The sequence below is a fragment of the Vespa crabro genome, chromosome 6 (assembly GCF_910589235.1).
Source record: "Vespa crabro chromosome 6, iyVesCrab1.2, whole genome shotgun sequence".
Classification (NCBI taxonomy): Eukaryota; Metazoa; Arthropoda; class Insecta; order Hymenoptera; family Vespidae; genus Vespa; species Vespa crabro.
Genome location: NC_060960.1, coordinates 1,279,321 through 1,299,739, shown reverse-complemented (window position 1 = coordinate 1,299,739; position 20,419 = coordinate 1,279,321). Strand labels below are relative to the sequence as shown.

Genomic DNA, 20,419 nt, shown 5'->3' with positions numbered 1-20,419 from the left:
ATATAGTAATTATTATAATTAATAAAAAAGAAAAGGAAATATTTAGATTTAATATTATATGTATATCGTAATAAATTAAATTTCAATTTAGTTAAAAGTAAAACAAAAGAAAGAAAGAGAGAGAGAAAATAGAAAGACAAGAAAAAAGAAAAGAAAAGATTTATTATCTTCTTAAAGTTTGTTTAATATTTTTCATAGTCTTATTAACTTGATTCACCTATCGCTAAGTTTCTTGCTATGTATAGGTGATAATATCGACCATGAGGATTTATGACCAGAGATACAAGGACATACCGCGTGGAAAGTAAAAGAAATCATCATTTTTCTTCAACTTTGATGAAACCGACTACGATATGGCGTAACGAGAAAGTAACTCAGACCGCAAGATCTCTCTCTCTCTCTCTTTCTCCCTCTTTCTCTTCTTCTTTCTCTACTAGCTCTTAGTCCTTCTACGATAAATATTTCTCAACAATGTATGCAAGTATATACATATACGTACATACATATGTACGTAGGTATGTGATATATTAAATCGTCGAATTATTTCCAGCATATTCAGCGGTGCGTTATTCGTTATCGAATTTAACGACAAAAGATAGCGGCTCTCGAGCGTATTCGCCTACTCCACGACTCGTCAAAACCCATAAGACGCTCGAGTAAGTTCAGTAACGTGGTACATACTTATATGTCGTGTATAGTTATTTACTATACCGAGTGACTCTTACTGAAGAGAGAGAGAGAGAGAGAGAGAGAGAGAGAGAGAGAGAACCCGGTCACGATCTCGAATATCGATATACATACATGTAAGAATGAATTCGTATTTGGTATCTCACCGCTGACAGAATTTCCAGACCTTTCGTATTACTCGTCTCTTTCTCTCTTTCTTTCTCTCTCTCTCTCTCTCTCTCTCTCTCTTTCTCTCCCTCTTTCTTTCTCTCTCCATGTGTCTCTGTCTCACTGCTCTTTTCTTGGAATTCCATGCGGCGCTGAATCGTTACTGCTATTACACAATGGACCATTCTGTTCGATTATTTCTCGTTTCCGCGAAAGAAAAAAGAGAGAAACAGAGAAAGAGACAGTGAGACAGAGAAAGAGAGAGAGAGAAAGAGTGAGAGACAGAGAGAGAGAGAGAAAGAGAGATAGAAAAAGAGAGATATCGATAAAGTCATGTAACTTGATACGAACGTCACGAAATTAAGAGAAGCTACACGTTCAAACGAGTTGCTTTCAATTGAGCCTTCAAGAAATGAATATTCCAGAGAGAGAAAGAGAGAGAAAAAGAGAGAGAGAAAGAGAGAGTGAAGGAGGTAGGATGGAAGAAAGAGTGTAATCTGTGAAAGCGCGGTATTATTCGAAACTAATTTGATCGTTTCGACGGAGAAGAAATGACGAGATGGAAAATGATTGAAGAAATAAAACAAGGAGGGGAAAAATAAAAGAAAACGAGGACGCGTCCGTGAGATACGTAAAGAAAACGTTCACCGTGATAGGGTGAACGTCGTGTAAGGCGGTCTCTGAAATAAATTTCAACATAGATTATACGCGTTGCCGAGTTTTATTGCGCGCGCTATACTAGCTTTGTGACTTTTTCTTATCGCGAGACACAATTCGAAAGAGAGAGAAAGAAAGTAAGAGACAGAGAGAGAAAGAATGTACCAACTGTTCGCGCCAACGAATAACTAACTATTCTTGCGAATCACTCCAAGTGTTACATATCATGAACGAATTATTCTAGTCCTTGTGAGGGGTTATCTATTGCTCGCATAACTTGTTCCTTTCTTATCATACGAATAATTTTTCGTTCGAGGTCACGAAAGACAGAGAAAGAGAGAGAGAGAGAGAGTGAGAGAGAGAAATAGAAAAAAAGAGAGAGAAAGAAGGAAGAACATAATTTCCGTGTATACCTAATTAGGGTAAGTTGAACGGTCACGTACAAAACAGATTATATTTTCTTTCTTTCTTTATTTTTTTGTTTTATTGATTTTTTCTCTATTAATCGTTGATTAGTGATTTCGGAAAAAAGAAGAAAAAAGAGAAACAGAAAAGAGAAAGAAGAAAAAGAATTCAATCATTCGACGAACGAGATCGAACTTGTGTATAGGAAAAGTACTTACGTGTGTGCGTTTCATATTTCCTCTAAACGATGGATAATTAATTTATAACAGCTGTCAGGAATGAGATAAAAGAGATAAAAAGATTGATACGTTAGCGTGTTTCTTTCTCTCTCTCTCTCTCTCCCTCTCTTTCTCTCTCTGCTTTTCTAACTTTTTTTCTTTTTTCTTTCTTTTTTGTTCAAACTCCATTCGAACCGATTATCCGTTAGTTACAGTAACGTCCAATTCAGTATAGTATTCGTTCTATAAAAAAAAAAAGTGATAAGAATCGTTGTGGAAGGCAAGCTATATAAAACAGTCTATCTTCGAGTTCGAGTTACGAGATCGTTTAAAAGGAAATCCGTCGAAGGAGATGAGATGACTGGTAACTTTATTTTTTCTTTTTTCTTTTTTTTTTCTTTCATCGTCGTCGTCGTCGTCGTCGTCGTCGTCGTTCTCTTTTAAACGGTCGATCGAAAATCCAGTGGATGGCAGCTTCCGTTTCGATACAGAGCTTTGATTCATCCTCGTAACAAGCGTAAAGACGCGAGAGTAAAGAGGAAATGAAGAAGAGGGGAGGAGGAAGGAAACGACGAGGAGTAGAGACGAAACTGTGGCAGCTGCGACTTTTACTTTGCGAGAACCTCACAAATATGCACAGATTATGTATATATACATACACACACATACATGTTGCGTGTGTATACATAAGAAAGTAAGAGAGTAAGAGAATGAGAGAGAGAGAGAGAGAGAGAGAGAGAGAGAGAGAGAGAAAAGTCAGAGATATCGCGCGAACATACAGCCACTTGTTCTCGGATTACACGGTGGTAATACACATATATGTGTATATATATTCTTTTTTTATCAGAGAGAATATTCACGAACGTCTATCTTAAGTATACAAGATCAAAGGTGTGTGTGTATATGTGTGTGAGTATCCCTTCATGTGAGGGCGCGCGTACGCACGAAAAGGTACCGCAGTTTGGTACCTTGAATGGAAGGTAAGCAAGGTGTAAATTATCTTCAATTTTCTCGCGGCACGTATTTAACGAAATTGCCGGAATAGCTTGGCTGCCGTAGCATCTTCGCTTCTCTCATTCTCTCATTCTCTCTCTCTCTCTCTTTCTCTCTTTATCTTTTTCTTACACGCTCTTCGGCAAAGGGAAAACGGTGTTTCCTTCCAGCATGCAAATTCCATCGCTAAAATCGGCTAAATCGTCGGATAAATCAGAAAGCAAGCGCGTCTACTTACGCGTTCCGCTCCCTCTATTCTATTATACGCCTCGGTTAAAATTTTCTGTACTGTTATACCTGCTGAGAAAGGTTGTATTATGGTACATGCGTGTGTGCAACTTAAAGAAAAAGAAGAAGAACAAGAAAAAGAAGACGAGAAAAGAAAAAGAAGAAGAAAACTTCTTTTTAGAAAGACACGCGAAACTTCAAAGCGATGCAAACGCTTCAAGTAGACGAGAAGTAATCTTCGAAGAGAAAGAGGGAGAGAAAGAGAGAAAGAGAGAGAGAGAGAAAGAGAGAAAGAGAGAAAGAGAGAAAGAGAGAGAGAGAGAGAGAGAGAGGAAATCCGGTCCAAGCTGGACCACGACCGCTTACCCATATTCATAACTGTGTAAATATGTCTAACAACGTAACGCACGTATAGGGATGAATATTTATGACGAAAGTAGAAAGAAAGAGAAAGAAAGAGAGAGAAAGAGAGAGAGAAAAGAGAGGCGCTGGGGTCGGCTCTCGGATTACTATAATTCCATTCGCTGCAGCAACATCTTTCGCGTCTGTATGCATAATGGCTTACGATATGCACGAACAAATTACGTTAGATGTCCGAGAACGTGCCACTGAGAATACCGACAAATTTGATTCGCCGAACGAAAAGCTGGACCCTACTGAAATAAAGTTATACCCTCGCGTAACCCCCCTTCCCCCTTTTTATGATCATTGGAAATTTCCTTCGTTCATAATTAATATATTTCATTGTTTTTTTTATATTATTTTTTATGTAAAAATGCGTCTTTCATTTTTACATGTCAAAAAGTGTGTTTCCACAGAGAAAAAGACGAGAGAGAAAGAGAGAAAGAGAAAAGGAGAGAGATCTACGTGTCTTCATATGTTTAATTTTGTTTTTATTTTTATTTTTATTTATTTTTTTTTTTTTTTTTTAATTTTTCTTTTCTTTTTCCCGAAACGGAGGCACGGCAAAACAAACGATCAGAAACCCGTAATCATAATTTACGAACGAAATATTTACGGACTGTCATTTGCTAAATTACCGGAAGATTACGTCTAGTTACCGAAGGGACTAGGTGGCTCGTGCAAGCCTAACCCATCGAGACACGACGATAGTCGGATCTTAGTCTTCTAAAGTGGCTAAACACGAAGACACACGTAGTAAGCGCCACCGCCGTGGTAGGAAGAGATGAACGAACGAGGACGCGAAGCCAGTTACTCGTGGGATCCGAATCGTTCGGACCGAGAGCTAAATTATAGGTCGTTCGTTGTAGGGCTTGGAAAATCTCGAAAACGATCGTCGATCGTTAAAGCTAGCAATTCCGATGAGATATACGTTAGTGATCTCAACTGATGGAAAGAAAGGTCACTGAACGATCATTTCCATCGTATCCAACGTGAACTTTGTATTTTGACAATTTTTATTGTGTTACGTGACATGTGAAAAACCATAATTTTTAACGATTGATCATAGAATTAAGATTAACTTAAGGATAAATGGTTTATTATTATTATTATTTTTTTTTTACCGTTTCTTGGAGAGCAGCGTATAGGACTCCTTTGATGCGGTGCAAAGTCTCATTCGCATTTTGCGACCGAGCCTATCGGCACCACGCTTCTTTGCTATTCCGCCTTCCAAAACTGGCATCCAGGCAATCTGGCATCCACTAAGACGATCAACGATCGAGAGGATCGTAAGGGCACGATCATTTGCACGATCGTACAACTCTTTCTCTTTTTCTTTCTCTTTAACACTCTTTGTACCCAGGGTACGAAGGAGTACGTAGTCCTCCGTGTTGTAAATGTGCATACATACACGCGAGTGCACGCAAACGCACACGCACACGTCACACGTCACAGGCACGAACGCCCACGCTGCTACTTTTTCTCTCTTCTCTTTATTTCCTTCCCTTCTATTCTCTTCTCACGAGGTTTCTCGATGTTCAACCGGTGCCGATTATTAATCACGATCGCCTTCTCTCGCCTACAATAATTACTGTTTACTTGAAAAAGTTTTTCCACCGGTGCTGGAATAAGGAGACTGTTGGCGAGCGGACTGTTCTGGGTAGGGGGGTTAGAGGGGGTGGTTTAAAACGTAATTCACCAAGTACCTCGACTCCTCCCCCTCATCGCGTTTCTCCACCCACGAGATATTCACCTAGCGATCGTTTACTTCGTTCGGATCGTTCAAGTAGATAAGGACCTATCTTGATCAGCCAAGGGTCTTGATAGCCTCCGGCTATACGTAGAAATAAATATTTTTTTTTTTATTTTACAGAGTCCCTTTTCTTCTTTCGCGTTTTCCCTTTTTCCAAATTTTTTTTCTTCCTTTATTTATTTCTTCCTTTCCTTCTTACTTACGATGAAGACGTATCGATCCTCTATTTTCTTAGAATCGAACGTATTCTTGTTTCCTCCCGACAGTTCGATCTATTCTCTCGTAGGAGGAGAGTAATCTCACTTCGATGTTTTCCAGGACAAGCTTTTCTCTTATTGCACCAGCCGTGGACGTCGAAAGATGTTGGACGAAGACCCACGCTTCTCTCTCTCTTTCTCTCTCTCTCTCTCTCTCTCTCTCTCTCTCTCTCTCTCACTCTCACTCTTTCTCTTTCTTCCTTTTTCTTCCCCACGAAGAAACGTTCCAAGAACGTGAGAGTACTCTCGGTGACTTCTCGATCAGAACCAATGCTAACATACAAAGGCAACAGAGAGAAACTTCGAACGTCCAGTTTTTCTATTAACGATACTTCTCTTTTATCTCTTCGCTAAAGATATGTTTCCTAAGGCAATATAGCTTTCCCTTTCGATCACTTTTTCCTCTTGATTTTATATTAAAACATAACGATCGATATTATAAACATAATAATGAATATAACGTAAGCAATATATGATTTGGTTGATAGGACGTCCTTTTACCAATACCATTAGTGAGAATACATTAGAGGAAACAAACGTGTTGATCTGTCACGAGTGTGTTGGTATCGCCTTTAAATAAAAAAAGAGAAACGGATAATATGTCGAACGGGGGGAGGTGAGGGCAAGAGAGGGCAGGGGAGAGGGTGTCTGCGTTTACGATACGAGTATCCTCCTCCAAACAATGAATACGCTTATCGTTCTGGTAAACAACACACAGGAGAGACGACTATGTCGTGTAGTTATTATACACGTGACTTATTCCCCTCAAACGACTTTCTAAAAGTATCTTAAACTCGCTTTTATTATTCCCGTTCGTCAATCGATATAGATTCTAATCGATATCTCTATGATTATAGACAATCGCGATTAATCTCGATGAAGTAACGTGATACGTCGTACTGAGAGAGACACGAACTATAAACCCCCTCTCGTAAGGCCCCGCAAGCGCGGACTGCCGCCTCTGGCACTTCGTCGCTGCTTGCCGGCGACGCCCGTTAATCGGATGACCTTTGGTGGGGGTAAAGCTACGGAGCTGAGGAGTAGGGGATACGCACGGTCCCAGCAAAGGAGAACGATCCCCACTCTTCTCTTTTTCTTCGACGCGCCGAGATATCTCAATACATTGTGTCGTCACTCCGAGAAAAGCGCGCTTTTAATGATCGGAGAGACACTTATACTTGCTAGATCTTTCTTTTTTTTCTTTTTTTTTTCTATTCTTCTTTTTTTATCTTGCGCTTCTTTCTTTAAGATAATAATTATGTTGGTATCTCGATTATCACCTTCGAACTTTCGACGGATAACGATCTTTCTAAGCTGCAACGATCTTTCAAACGAGATCACTTTTTTTTCCTTTTTTCTTTTTTTATTTTTTTTATTTTTTTTATTTTCCTCTTTTTAGGAATGAACGAAATTTTTTCGTAAAGATTTTTGTAAAGATTAATTCTTTAAAAGGAAAATAAATAAATGAAATAATAATATTCCTTCTTTTTTCTTTTTATAATCGTTTTCATTTCTACCCTCAGGAAAGTAATCTACAAGTGACGCAGTAGTTACATGTCGTTAATTAAGATATGAGATTATTTATAAATTTAATAATATTTCCTTTTTTTCTTCTTGTTTTTTCTTTTTGTCGGTATCTTCAAACGCGACCATTTCGAAAGTAAGTTTTCCCTTAGAAACTCTCCCTTTCTCCAGCCCTTTCTCTGCCCGCCCTTTTATCTTTCACCGTGTTTTTATCCAGCTTCGTTTTATCTTCGCGCGAAAGATAGAGCAAGTATGAAAAGAGATGCGCATGAAAGGCGAGTCGAAGGCGAGTATATATCGTTGCTGCTGTTGCTGTTGCTGTTGCTGTTGCCGTTGCCGTTGCCACCACCGCTACTGCTGCTGCTCACCGGCGAAGCTTTTAAAAGCAGAGATAATTAACCCGTCGTAGGCGGGTTCGTAGTAGTCGAGATGCGAACGGAAATCGATTCGAACATCTCCGATCTTCTACTCGACGTCCACCAACTACTACGATCTTGTTTTACTATCGTCATTTAACCGGTTCGTTTAGCAAGATATGATATTGGCTCTCGTTGGCTAGCTACCTTTTATGAAAGAAACATTAGGAAATATATATATGTATATATATATATATATATATATATATATATATATATATATATACATATATTTGACTTTCGATTATACAATTTCATAAATACTCTATTAATAAGATTACGGGTAAATGCGTATGGATATAAAAGTATGTATTCGAGTAATTAGAAATGATCAAACGTGAAAGAACGAAGTGAGATAACGGAGTTAGAAGTTTCTATTATATCAATATTTTTCTAATAATATGTCGTTAGCGTGTATTTACGTTTAAGAGTTTCTCTGAGACATTTCGTCTTATCTTAATGTTACAATTCGCTTGTTACGATAGTTTAACTGGAATCCGTTTAAATTCGTCGTAGTCAATTATCTTTCCATTTCCATACGAGATCCGACTTATGTTACCGGTTACAAATAAAATATTTCGGATTTTCTTTTATAGATAACCGATTGAAATTTCAATGAAATTTGTTGAAATTGTTAGATAGGCGAAACGAAAAGTCATAGGATATTATGGAAACGCTAGAGCAAGAGAGAAATTAATTCCGACCCTTTATGGTTATTATCGTGCTACGATCGATTACGTACTGCGCTGTATAAATGATTCTGATTCTGACACGTTATTGAGCGCTTCTCGTTCGGAAATATTCGTTGCTGACATACGCTTTTAATCAATAATGAATAAATCAAGCTATGATTTTTCTTTCTTTCTTTTTTTTTTTTATGAGCGATCATGCGTCATGTAAACTTTGTATTAAGATTGTTATAGAGCATCAATGTCATCGAAAAATTAATAAATTAAATTACTCGTATTACCATTGAAAAATATTAAATCCATTCAAATTTCTTATTTTAATATAATTAATAGATCATCATCTCGCTATTAATTTATTATAAACTCAATATAATTTATTATAAATTAAATTACTCGTATTATTACTGGAACTATTAAATCCGTTAAAATTTTTTATTTTAATATAATTATTAGAATCATAATCATTACGAATATATAAATTAAAATCCATTTTCCTTTAATTATTATTATAGTAAAAATGAAAGTAAAAATAATAACGAATAATATTGTTTTTATCTTCATTCCTTTTTTTTCAAAGTAATCATCAAATTGACGGACGTGGTATGAATATATCAGTAGTATCAGTGTTAAAAATATGATTCACAATCCTTGCCAATAATATCTTTCTTTTTTTTTTTTTTATTATTTATTATTATCTGAAATTAAACGTGGAACGATCGAGTTCGGTCATATGGAATGACGCGTAACGAAGCGGTTTAGAACTAGAAAGGAAGAAATGCATTGATTTGGAGAAAATCCGAAAAATCAGAAAAATCGCGATGCCAAACAATGAATAAGGGTCGTACGTGATTTACAGATCACTTCACACTTGAAAGCGACGAGTTTGACAATGCGACGAGCATCGATACGATATATAGATATATAAATATATACTTATATATATTATATGTATATTTGTGTGTATGTGTATATGTATAGGTAGCATTATACCTGGTGGTACTCGAGAGCATATGTGCGATGCTCGTAAACTACATTGACAACAATGCTGACTCTTCGGTCTGATTGTCATTGTTCCACGAGCGTATATATATACACGCGCGCGTGCGTGTGTGTGTGTGTATTTGTACGAACGAACTGAGGTACAGGGTGACGTGAATTCCACGTTAAAGTCGACGACCTTAGAACGTTCTGTGGTTTCCTGTGTGATTCTCTTGAACGCAATATGCGTACGATTCAATAAAGCTACAATAGCAAATATTAATAGCAACGAACCGTAAAAATTTGCCAACCTTCGTGGTTTTTCCTCTCTCTTTCTCTTTCTTTCTTTCGCTTCACGTTCTTCTTCCTTTTAATATTCTAAAGAATTGACACGTAAGAACTCTGACATTAAGTTTACCGCTTAATGACACTACAAGATGATGAAAACTTTTACGATAAAAGATTCTTATTATCGTTGTTAATTCCAAAAGGTAAAAGAATAAATGACGAACGCAAATGGACTTTCTAATTATAAAATAAAGAGAAATTTTTTTTTTCTTTACTTTTCCATTATCATTTTGTTCTTATAAATAACAATATTTTTCTTTCTCGTTTCTTTTTCATTTGTTTTGTCTCTCAATTTATTTTTCAAAAAATACTTTTAGGACAAAAAGAATAATGAGAATATCGTTTATCCGTCATCGTATTACGTTCTCGGGTGTACGATATAATTACGACTGAGAACGGGAGATATGAAAAGTTAAGTGGGATCCTAAAAAAGGACTTGAGAGACTCGTTGGCTTACGAGCTTCTCCGTGCTTGGAGAGGACAGGGCTGTTTCATGATTGGAGAAGGTACGCGCATGCCATACGGACAGTCCAGTTCTATCAGTGAAAGAGAGAGAGAGAGAGAGAGAGAGAGAGAGAGAGAGAGAGAGACTCTCGAGGGTCGATTCTCTCTCTCTCTGTCTCAGTATCTCTGTTACCCTCACCTCTACGAGTCAACCTACCTACCTACCTACCTATCTATCTACCTACCTACCTACCTACCTACTCACCTACTCGCCACAAGCAGCGCATAGCTGCTTGTCCGAGCTGCTACTCTTGCGGCTGCTATGCGTCTATCCATTCACTCGAGAGACGAAGCTGTCCCGTTTCCTGCGGTACTCTCATCTCGTAACGCTAGTTCTCTCTATCTAAATGAACGTAAGTATCTAAGAATCTGCGAATAAAGTGAGGGAAGAGAGAGAGAGGGATGGATGGATGGAGGGAGGGAGAAAGGGAGGTATGGATAGATGGACCGAGAAGTAGATAAACACAAGAAGTATGCGATTAAAGAAGAAAAATGAAAGGAAAGATTCGAACGTTCATCGAACGTTCTTGTTTTAAGGCTACCATTAATCAATTGTATATTTACTTTAGAATTTCCGAACGATGATTGCTCATAGATACTAGATGAGTAAGACAAGGACATGGAAAGGAAAGGTTGCTAATCGTTGAGATGTCATCGATATTTCGAGAAATATAATTATGTGAATCATGGAGAATATATTTGAAAGAAATGGCTTTCTAAAAGGTTAACATTTTTTATTATTGAAAGTATAATAACAAACATCATTAACTACGTATTCACAATATGGGTTGGTCTACGCGAATGAAATCGACTAGCAGAAATGGTGGGCGTTAGGAAGTATTCTATCTCTCTAATATCGATTAGCATGATAATTAGAATTCATTGGGCTATTGCGATCTCCATTCATGTCACGTATTTACACCTACGAATCGAATAACTTGTGTACGTACATATATCTATGTAGATACATTTCTGTCTATATGTACATATACATACATGTGTGTGTGTGTGTGTACGTAATCTTGTTTCTCATTGATAAATATTTTTTATTAACGATAAAAGACTATTTAATGATACTCCAGAGATTTTCTATGCGAGGATAAAATCTATCTGTGCGAGTTTAGAACAGGAAAGAAAACAAATAGGAAGGATACACATTTCGACCCCTCGTTTCTTCTTCATCGAAAAGAGGCAAATGGTGGGGGAGAGTAAAACGAATAAGAGAAACAGTGAAAAAGAAAAAACAAGAGAGAAAAAAAGAGAGACAGAAAGAGGGAAGAGTGTGGTAGGAAGTAAGAAGAAAAAAGAAAACAAATGGGGGAAGGAGAAGGGGATAGACTACCCTATGGTTTCATTCGTTCGCGGGGACCGTTCCGTCGGTCGTTTTGACAGCCCTTGACGAATTTTGACGCGAGCGTCGGCTTGTTCTCGCTAGCCGTCACGAATGCGAGAAAAGCCACGATGGAATGGAATTTCATCGAAGCGAAAGATAAAAAAGAGAAAAAAGAGAGAGAAAGAGACTGAGAGAAGGAGAAGGAGAAAGAGAGAGAGAGAGAGAGAGAGAGAGAGAGAGAGAGAGAGAGAGAGAGAGAGAGAGAGAAGGGGTGATGACGCTCCTATACCGAATCACAATCGATATAATAATGTAAGCTGCACTCGATCGTTCGTCGAGCCTGTAACGTTCGCAATATATATATATATATATATATATGAACTTTTATATTTACTTATATAACTTATTATCTTTTCTTATATACTCTTTCTTTTTCTTTTCAAATAAGGTGTCAAAAGTTATCGACGTATCGCGATTCTATTGATTTTGTTCTTTCTTTTTATTCGATTATTAAAGTATTGTGTAAAAAGAGTCTTGAAAATTAAATTTTCTTTTATTTTATTAAAATTTTTAATCTTTATTTATTATTCAAATTCTTGTATTCTTTAAATTAATTAAAATCTTTCTTTTTCATTATTGACAATTCTATCTACCATTTATTACAATTTTATTTTATTATTAAAATCTTTATTTGGAACATATTTTTATATTTATTATTATCAAACTATACATCTTTTGATATTACAATATATATATTTGTAAAATCAAAAGATATATACACACACATATACATACATACATACATCAAATATCATATACACACACATACACATATATTGTATATTGTGTATGTGTATATATATATATATATATATATATATATATATATATATATATATGTATGTATGTATATACGTATGTATGTAATAGTTTTATATATATGTAAGTAGTAATTTTATGGTATTAAAAATCGAGATTTGAATACACTTTCCCTCTTTGGCACGCATAGATATCATCGACGACAAAACGCAGCGTGTATATATGTACGTACGTAATACAGCATACACTTAGGTTCCACGCAAATGGCGTGTAAGTAAAATCCCGTTTAAAGGATCCGGTTCATTGAGTTGGCCGAACGTTAGATACGTTCAATATATGTATATATCTATCTATCCAGTATCAAATCTTTCGAGTATCTAACTCGTACAAATCTCTTATATATTTTTTTAAAATCATGCGCCTTGTTATTTTAAAAGACCTTCGTACTGGGATCCGTCGGTATTGAGGTCGATTAATTTTTCTGCCAATAAAAGAGAAAGAAAGAAAAAGAGAAAGAGAGAAAGAGAGAGAGAGAGAGAGAGAGAGAGAGAGAGAGAGAGAGAGAGAAAGATGGAAAAAGAATATACGTCGCAGGCGTTCACGCAAAGGATAATAAAAGCGATCGGTACGCGTGCTTTAGAAACAGGGTCATAAAAGGTCAGGGGAATGGGGATGGGTAGGATTGCAGGAAGAGGGGAAGTTTAGAGGTAGAAGGGGCGGAAGGAAGGCGAAGGGTGTTTCATAGAAACCTGCTGCAACGAGGGTACCTAATTCCGTGCTTTTATCTTGACTCACATTCACACATACTTAAATACATATACATATAGTACTCTAACATATATTTGAACGTATAGGTTCGCATCATCGGGTGGACAGCAAAGAGACAGGAAAATGATGTGCGCGTGGCAAACGCGTCGAGTTATTAATGACGACGAGGGGTCAGATATATTCGAACAAAAATTTCCAGACGAGACAGTACTATTTTTCAAAATCTCTTTTTTCTCCTTTTCTCTTTCTCTTTCTAACTCTCTGTCTTTCTCTTTCTCTTTTTGGTTTCGCGTATTCTCGATCTCTTCTTCTCCCTTTTACCCCTATTCGCTTCTATTTTTTTTTCTTCTTTCTCCTTCTTTTTTTTCTATATGTTTTCTTTTTATTACTCCTGAACCGATACCCGCCCCATACGGTGGGTCAAAGTACGTATTCGAAAGAATCACTTTTCCGCTCGGTTTTCCTCCTATATAGGGGGATGATTTTCTATCTATTGAGGGTTACGAATGTTCTATTCTGGTTCGTATAACAATCGATGAAACAACTCTCGGAAAATTGTTCGAATTCCTTTGGAAACTAGAAACGAATGCGTATACATATAACACACATATATGTATATATTTATATGCATGTATATGTAAGTATACATGGAATATTGTAACGCGATATGATTACGCAATGTAGGAGATATAAATTGGAAAGTTAAATCTATAGAAGAGTTCACTGAACGATAGAGACTGACATTTTCTTTTTTTTCTCTTCTTTTTTGATTTGTTTGTTTGTTTCTATTTTATATATCGTGATGGATATACTACGCATTACGTTTCACTCTAGGTACACTGTGATGTGTTACATGCTAAAAAGCATCGATCCATCGTCGTTCGTACTAATTATACTTCGTATCAACTCTCAACAACGAGGGTCAACTCAGTCCGACAAGAAAGATGTCACGCTGTTATACGTCAGACATATTTTCTCGTTGACTCTCTCAACTTCCTGGATGCTCTTTCCGGTAAATCGTGTTCAGTATGACGTCATGGGTAAATCGAACACTCTTCTCTTCGCTTTATTTAATTTTTCTCTTTTCTCTTTGTATTTTTTTATTTCACGCGTTTCGTTCCTTTACACATTTTTTTTTTCGAGAAAAGTAAAAAAAACTGAAAAAAAAGAAAAAAGAAAAAGTACAAAAACATGTTCTCCGTTTGAGTTCAGAAAATGGCTGGATAAATGGATTGTTGAAAAGTAATTATAAAATAATTATAAAAATTAATATAGTCCTAATAACGTCGTCGAAACGTATCAAAGCAAAGTTCGCGCAGGTATTTGATGATATTTGTATTACTCTGTAAAAGTTAAATACATACTTGTGTAATTCAAGAGAGAAAGAGAAAGAGAGAGAGAGAGAGACAGAGAGAGAGAGAGAGAGAGAGAGAGATCCTTCGACGGATCGATCGACACAAAGTAAGTATCGCCCTCGAGTTCCACGATCATAAGTACTGGTTCCTGCACGTGCGCAAGAACACTATTACGATTTATATAAGAGAATTTTCCTTTTCGTTCTTCTACAACGTTGAAGTTACGACTGAAGTATGACGATCAGATAAAATCCACAAGTGTCCGATTTTAATATGGCCTCTATAGAAGATATAGTTACGATTATTCAAAGAAGGTGTTGTTCGATGATTTTTTTTTTCTACTTATTTCTTTATTTTTTTTTTTTTTTACTCGTATTACACAACTAAAATGTTTATTACTTCCGAAAGCTTCGAGGCTTTGATCATAATCCTTTCTCTTTCATATATAGTGAAAGAGAGAGAGAGAGAGAGAGAAAGACAGAGACATAAAAATAAGTCGATCTCTCTGGGTTCTTCTTCTTTTTCTTCTTCTTCTTCTTCAGCTCCAGCATATTTCAGTCGTTGTCACGGCCGGAACATGCACGAAACGCAGCGTGACTCACGCGAACGAGATCGTTAACAAGTGAGCTGCCTTTCCCCCCATGCCAGTACTCTATGAAGTGTACACTGACCCGACGTTGCTTGCCTGAGCCCAAGCAATAATCCCTTGACACCCGCGAGTCAGACGCATCGAGAGCTCTCTCTTTTTCTCTCTTTATCTCTCTTTATCTCTCTTTATCTCTCTATCTTTCTCTCTCTCTCTCTCTCTCTCTCTCTTTCCGCGTGATCTCTTATACTAATGAGAAAAACTTCTCAAAAAAATGAAAAAAAAGAAAGAACAAGAAACAAAAGAATATTGAAAAAAAATGAAAAGAAAAAGAAAAAAAAAGTGAAAACAAAAATTTTTCCAAGAAAAAAGAAAAATCATTATCAAATCGCATGTGAACTTTAGAACGTTGGAAATTAAATATTAACGTAGCAAATATTTGTTTTTTCTTTTCCGTTTTTGTTGTTTTTGTTTTTTTTTGTTTGCATTTATACGAACGCGTAAGGAACAAAAAAAAATGGGAGTAACGTGTAACGGAACGAGTACATAAGTAAGTAAGTAAGTAAGTAAGTAAGTATTTACGTACATATATAAGTACAGCGGAACGAACGAACGAATGAATGTACGGGGTGGGGGCGAGGGTACGTCTATGGAATTATCTAACCGCGATTTTCTCCGTCCTTACTTTCATCTTAGACTGGTTCTACCGCTTTTGCGCGTGCGCGTGCGCGTGCGCTTAACTCGTAAGAGCGCGACGTTTACCGATTATCTCTCGACACGACTTTGACTCTATACGCACTTCTTTACGTTTCTCTTTTTAATCTCTCTCTCTCTCTCTCTCTCTCTCTCTCTCTGTCTATCCCTCTCTCTCTCTCTTTCCTTCTACTTACTATACTCGTAAACGTTAATTTCAGAGAGACCGCCAAGGCGGATTTCCTTTTAAAAGTTTCCTCGACTCTCACGTATACCTTTCAATTTCGTAGAATTAACGGAAAACTTCTTCCTTTATGGTGATTCGTTTATATATGTATGTATGTATATATGTATATATATGTATGTATGTTTATATGTATATATATGTATATGTATATATATGTTGTATGTATGTATGAATATATATATGTATATATATTATATATGTATGTATGTATGAATATATATATATATGTATGTATGTATGAATATTATGTATATATATGTGTAGGTATGTATATGGTGTGCAAACTCACCGAACTAACCCGTGTTCAAACTCGACCTTCGGTATTATCAATGTTTGAAAACGTCATTTAAGAAATTCTTAAAACATTCGGCACTTTCTAAGACTAGTTAATAAATTTGTAATAAGGAAATTGCGAGACGTTCGATTTTATCAAATGTCAATAGCATTATCATGACAAATCTTACGTAGGTGAAGATGCGCGAATCAATCGAAGAAAATCATTCAATCGAATGAATAAGTATTATATTATACTTATTTGTGTTACGTTCCTAGTTGTATGATCACGTGATCTAAACGATTAGTCCGAGTAGGGTATCGATCGATAGATTGATCGATCTCTCGTTTCCATCGTACGGTACTCTCGTCTCCCTCACATAAAAGCATATATATATATATATATTTATGCAATTTCTCAACGTGTATCAAAACGATTTCTCGTCTCGTAGAAAATGTTTATACTCGTAAACGTGCCGGTAGAAAGATACCTCTACACGTGAAATATCGTTCCGCGTGTTGATCGGTTATAAATTATTCCATGTTTTCCGTAATAACGGTTGGTTAAAATAAACGAATGGTTATTATAATAATAGTAATAATAATAATAATAATAATAATAATAATAATAATAATAATAATAATAATAATTATTATTATTATTATTATTATTATTCAATGGCCAATTAATCGGTAACGATCCTTCAATGTTACTATTCTAATTATCTTTTTCCTTTTTTTTCGTTCTCCCGGATTAAAGACAGCATAGGGGGAAGATGGGGGTGGGAGGGTGCACAAAGAGAAATAAACGAACGAATTATGATAAGAAAACAATACGTTTCATCGGGCTCGTAAATTAATTCTTAAACGGTATCACGTGCGCTCGCGCGTACCTATGTTAACTCCAATGCAGTTTATAAGCGTGGAACGTAAACCGGTGTCGTACCTAATAATTGATAACCCGAGCGAAACGATTTGTTCGAAAGGGGTCGTTACGATCTCTCCGACGATCGTATCGCTCTAGTCACGAAAAACACTTCTCTCTCTCTCTCTCTTTCTCTCTCTCTCTTTCTTCTTTTTCTTCTTGTTTTTCTTCTTGTTCTCCTTGTTCTTCTTCTTCTTGTTCTTCTTCTTCTTCTTCTTCTTCTTCTTCTTCTTCTCTTACTCGAGGCGAAGTGATTGCTTATATAAATTTGTTAGAAACGATAGAGCGAGTTCTTGGAATCGTTCTCGTACCTTCCACCCTTTTCCTTTCAATCCTCTTGGCATATAGTTTCCAGTATTCTATCTAATCGCGATAATAAATTACTAAGTTATAAAAATTTCGATTTAATGTGACTCGGGGGCGTAACCAGATTTAAATACTATAACAATCAAATATATTCTGAAATGCAATAATACAATATTGCAAATAATTTGTGTATATTTTAAATAGCGAAATAAATACTTTTTTAAATTTATTCATCTTCTTGGTTCTTTCTCTTCCCCCGCCCCTCTTTTTTCTTTTTTTTTAAGGACAAACGAAACCTGCTTTGGAGCCACCTTTCTCATCCTTTTATATCTTTCTCCCCTTTCGATTACGCCCCTGACGTGATTCCCTCGATTTAATAATATCTTCAAAAGAATTTTCTTTTCTTCCTTTATCGATATTAAGTATAGATAAGGAAGCATCGACTTTTCATCGATGAAATTGAACTCCTTTAGATGAAAAGATTTTTAATACGATCATTTCAACAGATAAATGAAATATAAGTATCTTAGCCATTTTTTAACCTTTAGCTATTTCTAAAGTTGAGTATTAAAAAAAAAAAAGAAAAAAAGAAAGAAAGAAAAAACAGAAAAAAAGGAAGGAAGAAAGGAAGGAAGGAAGATTGAAAATTCAAAGATATCTGATCGAGGACGGAAGGAAGTTAAGGAAAGGACCGTCATGAAAGAACGAATAACGGACCCTATTTCATGGGGGGTTGTTCCAAAAGAAAAAGGATGTTCTACTTTTAATTTTGATATGAAAAAAAAGATAAACGGCCGGATGTCTAACGCCTCTTTCCTTCCTACTCGAGTTCGTCTTTTTCGGTTTGTGCTTAGCAAGCGTGGCAGGTTTAACAGGTACTCCCCCCTCTCTCTTTCTTTCTTTCTCTGTAATCCTTAAAACGGATTTAGGACCTGTAGTATACGCGAAAGGACTCTCCTATGAAGAATTTGGTGCGTTATATCGTGACGGTTAGTTTCGTTTGAATGAAAAGTAAGACGAGAAGCGTGCACGAGACACGGTGGGCGTGTATGAAAATAATCGTCGCAGGGAGTGATCGCGTGTGGGCCGCCTTTAATGTTCACCAAGGGAGAGATCGAGTAGACCCTTTTCTATCTCTCTCCCTCTCTTTCGTTCTCCTTCTCTTTTCTTCTCTTTCTCTCTCTTCCTCTCTTCTTGAACGGCCCTTTCGAGAAACGGTTGACGAGCGGACCGCTAAAGAGCTCTCTCTCTCTCTCTCTCTCTCTCTCTCTCTCTCTCTTTCGCTCTTTTTCTTTCCTTTTTTCTTGCTTCTCCGTCCGCGCCTCCTCAACATTGCAAATTATGCGTAAGGGGATCGTGCTGAGATCATCGTATTAAAGAACGTCCGAGAATGAAAGAGAAAGAGAGAGAGAAAGAGAGAGAGAAAGAGAGAGGGGGGAGATCGTTATCTATGCGACGGATTAGACGTTTTCTTATAGAGAATGTCTTTAACGTATTTTCAACGTGTTATAGACTTGCCAATACAAAATTAGCCTTATTAACACTAGATTTACGAAACTTGTTAATCCAACCATCTTTACATTTCATAATTGAAGTTAAAGATTATATATATATATATATATATAATATAAATATAAATATATATATATAATATAAATATAAATATATATATATATAATATAAATATAAATATATATATATAATATAAATATAAATATATATATATAATATAAATATAAATATATATATATATATATATATAATATAAATATAAATATATATATATATATATATATATATATTAAGTTGGAGAAAAAGAAATCCATTATTTTTTTGGTAGATGATTATAGTGATCGATATCTCATAAAGTATCGAACAAACAATTTCAGATTTATGCTCGTTGGTGACATTTCATACTAAAAAATTTCTTTTACTGCTTTTTGTTTGGTCCATTCAGTTGTGTGTTACAGAGTGTTAAAAATGGAAGTCAACAAAGAGAAAATTCGGTACATTTTACAGTTTTTCTTTAATAAAGGTGAAAATGCAAGCCAAGCGGCTGAAATTGTGAATGGTATTTATGGTCCCGATACTGTAACAGCTAATTACGTGCAATTTTGGTTTGATTCCTTTCAGGTATTTTTGATGTTAAAGATGTACCTCGTACGTCGTCGAAAATGTCGATAAAATCACAGAAATAATCGAAGTTGACCGGCATGTTAGTAGACATAGCATCGCCCAGGAGTTAAAGATCGATCATAAAACAGTTGTAAACCATTTACACAAAACTGGATTCAAAAAGAAGCTCGATCTTTGGGCGCCACACCAATTAACACCAAAAAATATGATGGATCGAATTTCCATCTGCGAAGCCTTGGCCAAATGGAATGAAATCGACCCATTTCTTAAACGGATGGTGACTGGGGATGAGAAATGGGTTATATACGACAATATTGTGCGAAAACGATCGTGGTCAAAGCGCGGTGAAGCAGCTCAAACGGTGCCCAAACTAGGACTAACGACCAGGAAGAAGGTTCTGCTGTGCATTTGGTGGGACTGAAAAAGAATCATTTATTATGAGTTGCTTCCATATGGCCAAACACTAAATTCGAATCTCTACTGTCAACAACTGGAACGTTTGAAGCTAGCGATTGACCAGAAACGGCCAGAATTGACCAACAGAAGAGGTGTTGTGTTCCATAAAAACAACGCCAAGCCATACACGTCTGTAATGACTCGCCAGAAACTCCGAGAGCTTTGTTGAGAAATTTTAATGCATCCACCATATAGTCCGGACCTGGCACCAAGCGATTACCATCTTTTTCTCCCAATACAAAAATTCCTGAGTGATAAGAAATCGGCATCAAGAGAAGATTGTGAAAAACGATTACTAGAGTTTTTCGCCAATAAT

General features: G+C 36.2%; 1 protein-coding gene across 5 annotated transcripts in view; it reads right to left on the bottom strand.

Annotated features, from left to right (window-relative positions):
* The window catches only part of LOC124424943 (rap1 GTPase-activating protein 1-like), a 102,787-nt gene that overhangs the window by 58,256 nt on the left and 24,112 nt on the right, over positions 1-20,419 (bottom strand). The window contains exon 1 of one of the 5 annotated variants that reach the window (XM_046964595.1): positions 4,862-7,084. The exons of the other annotated variants lie outside the window; for them this stretch is intronic. Within the exon in view, the coding sequence (XP_046820551.1) occupies positions 4,862-5,142 (281 nt within the window). The 5' untranslated portion in view covers positions 5,143-7,084. Of the gene's footprint in view, positions 1-4,861; positions 7,085-20,419 lie in introns of those variants that run through there. 5 annotated transcript variants of the gene reach the window in all.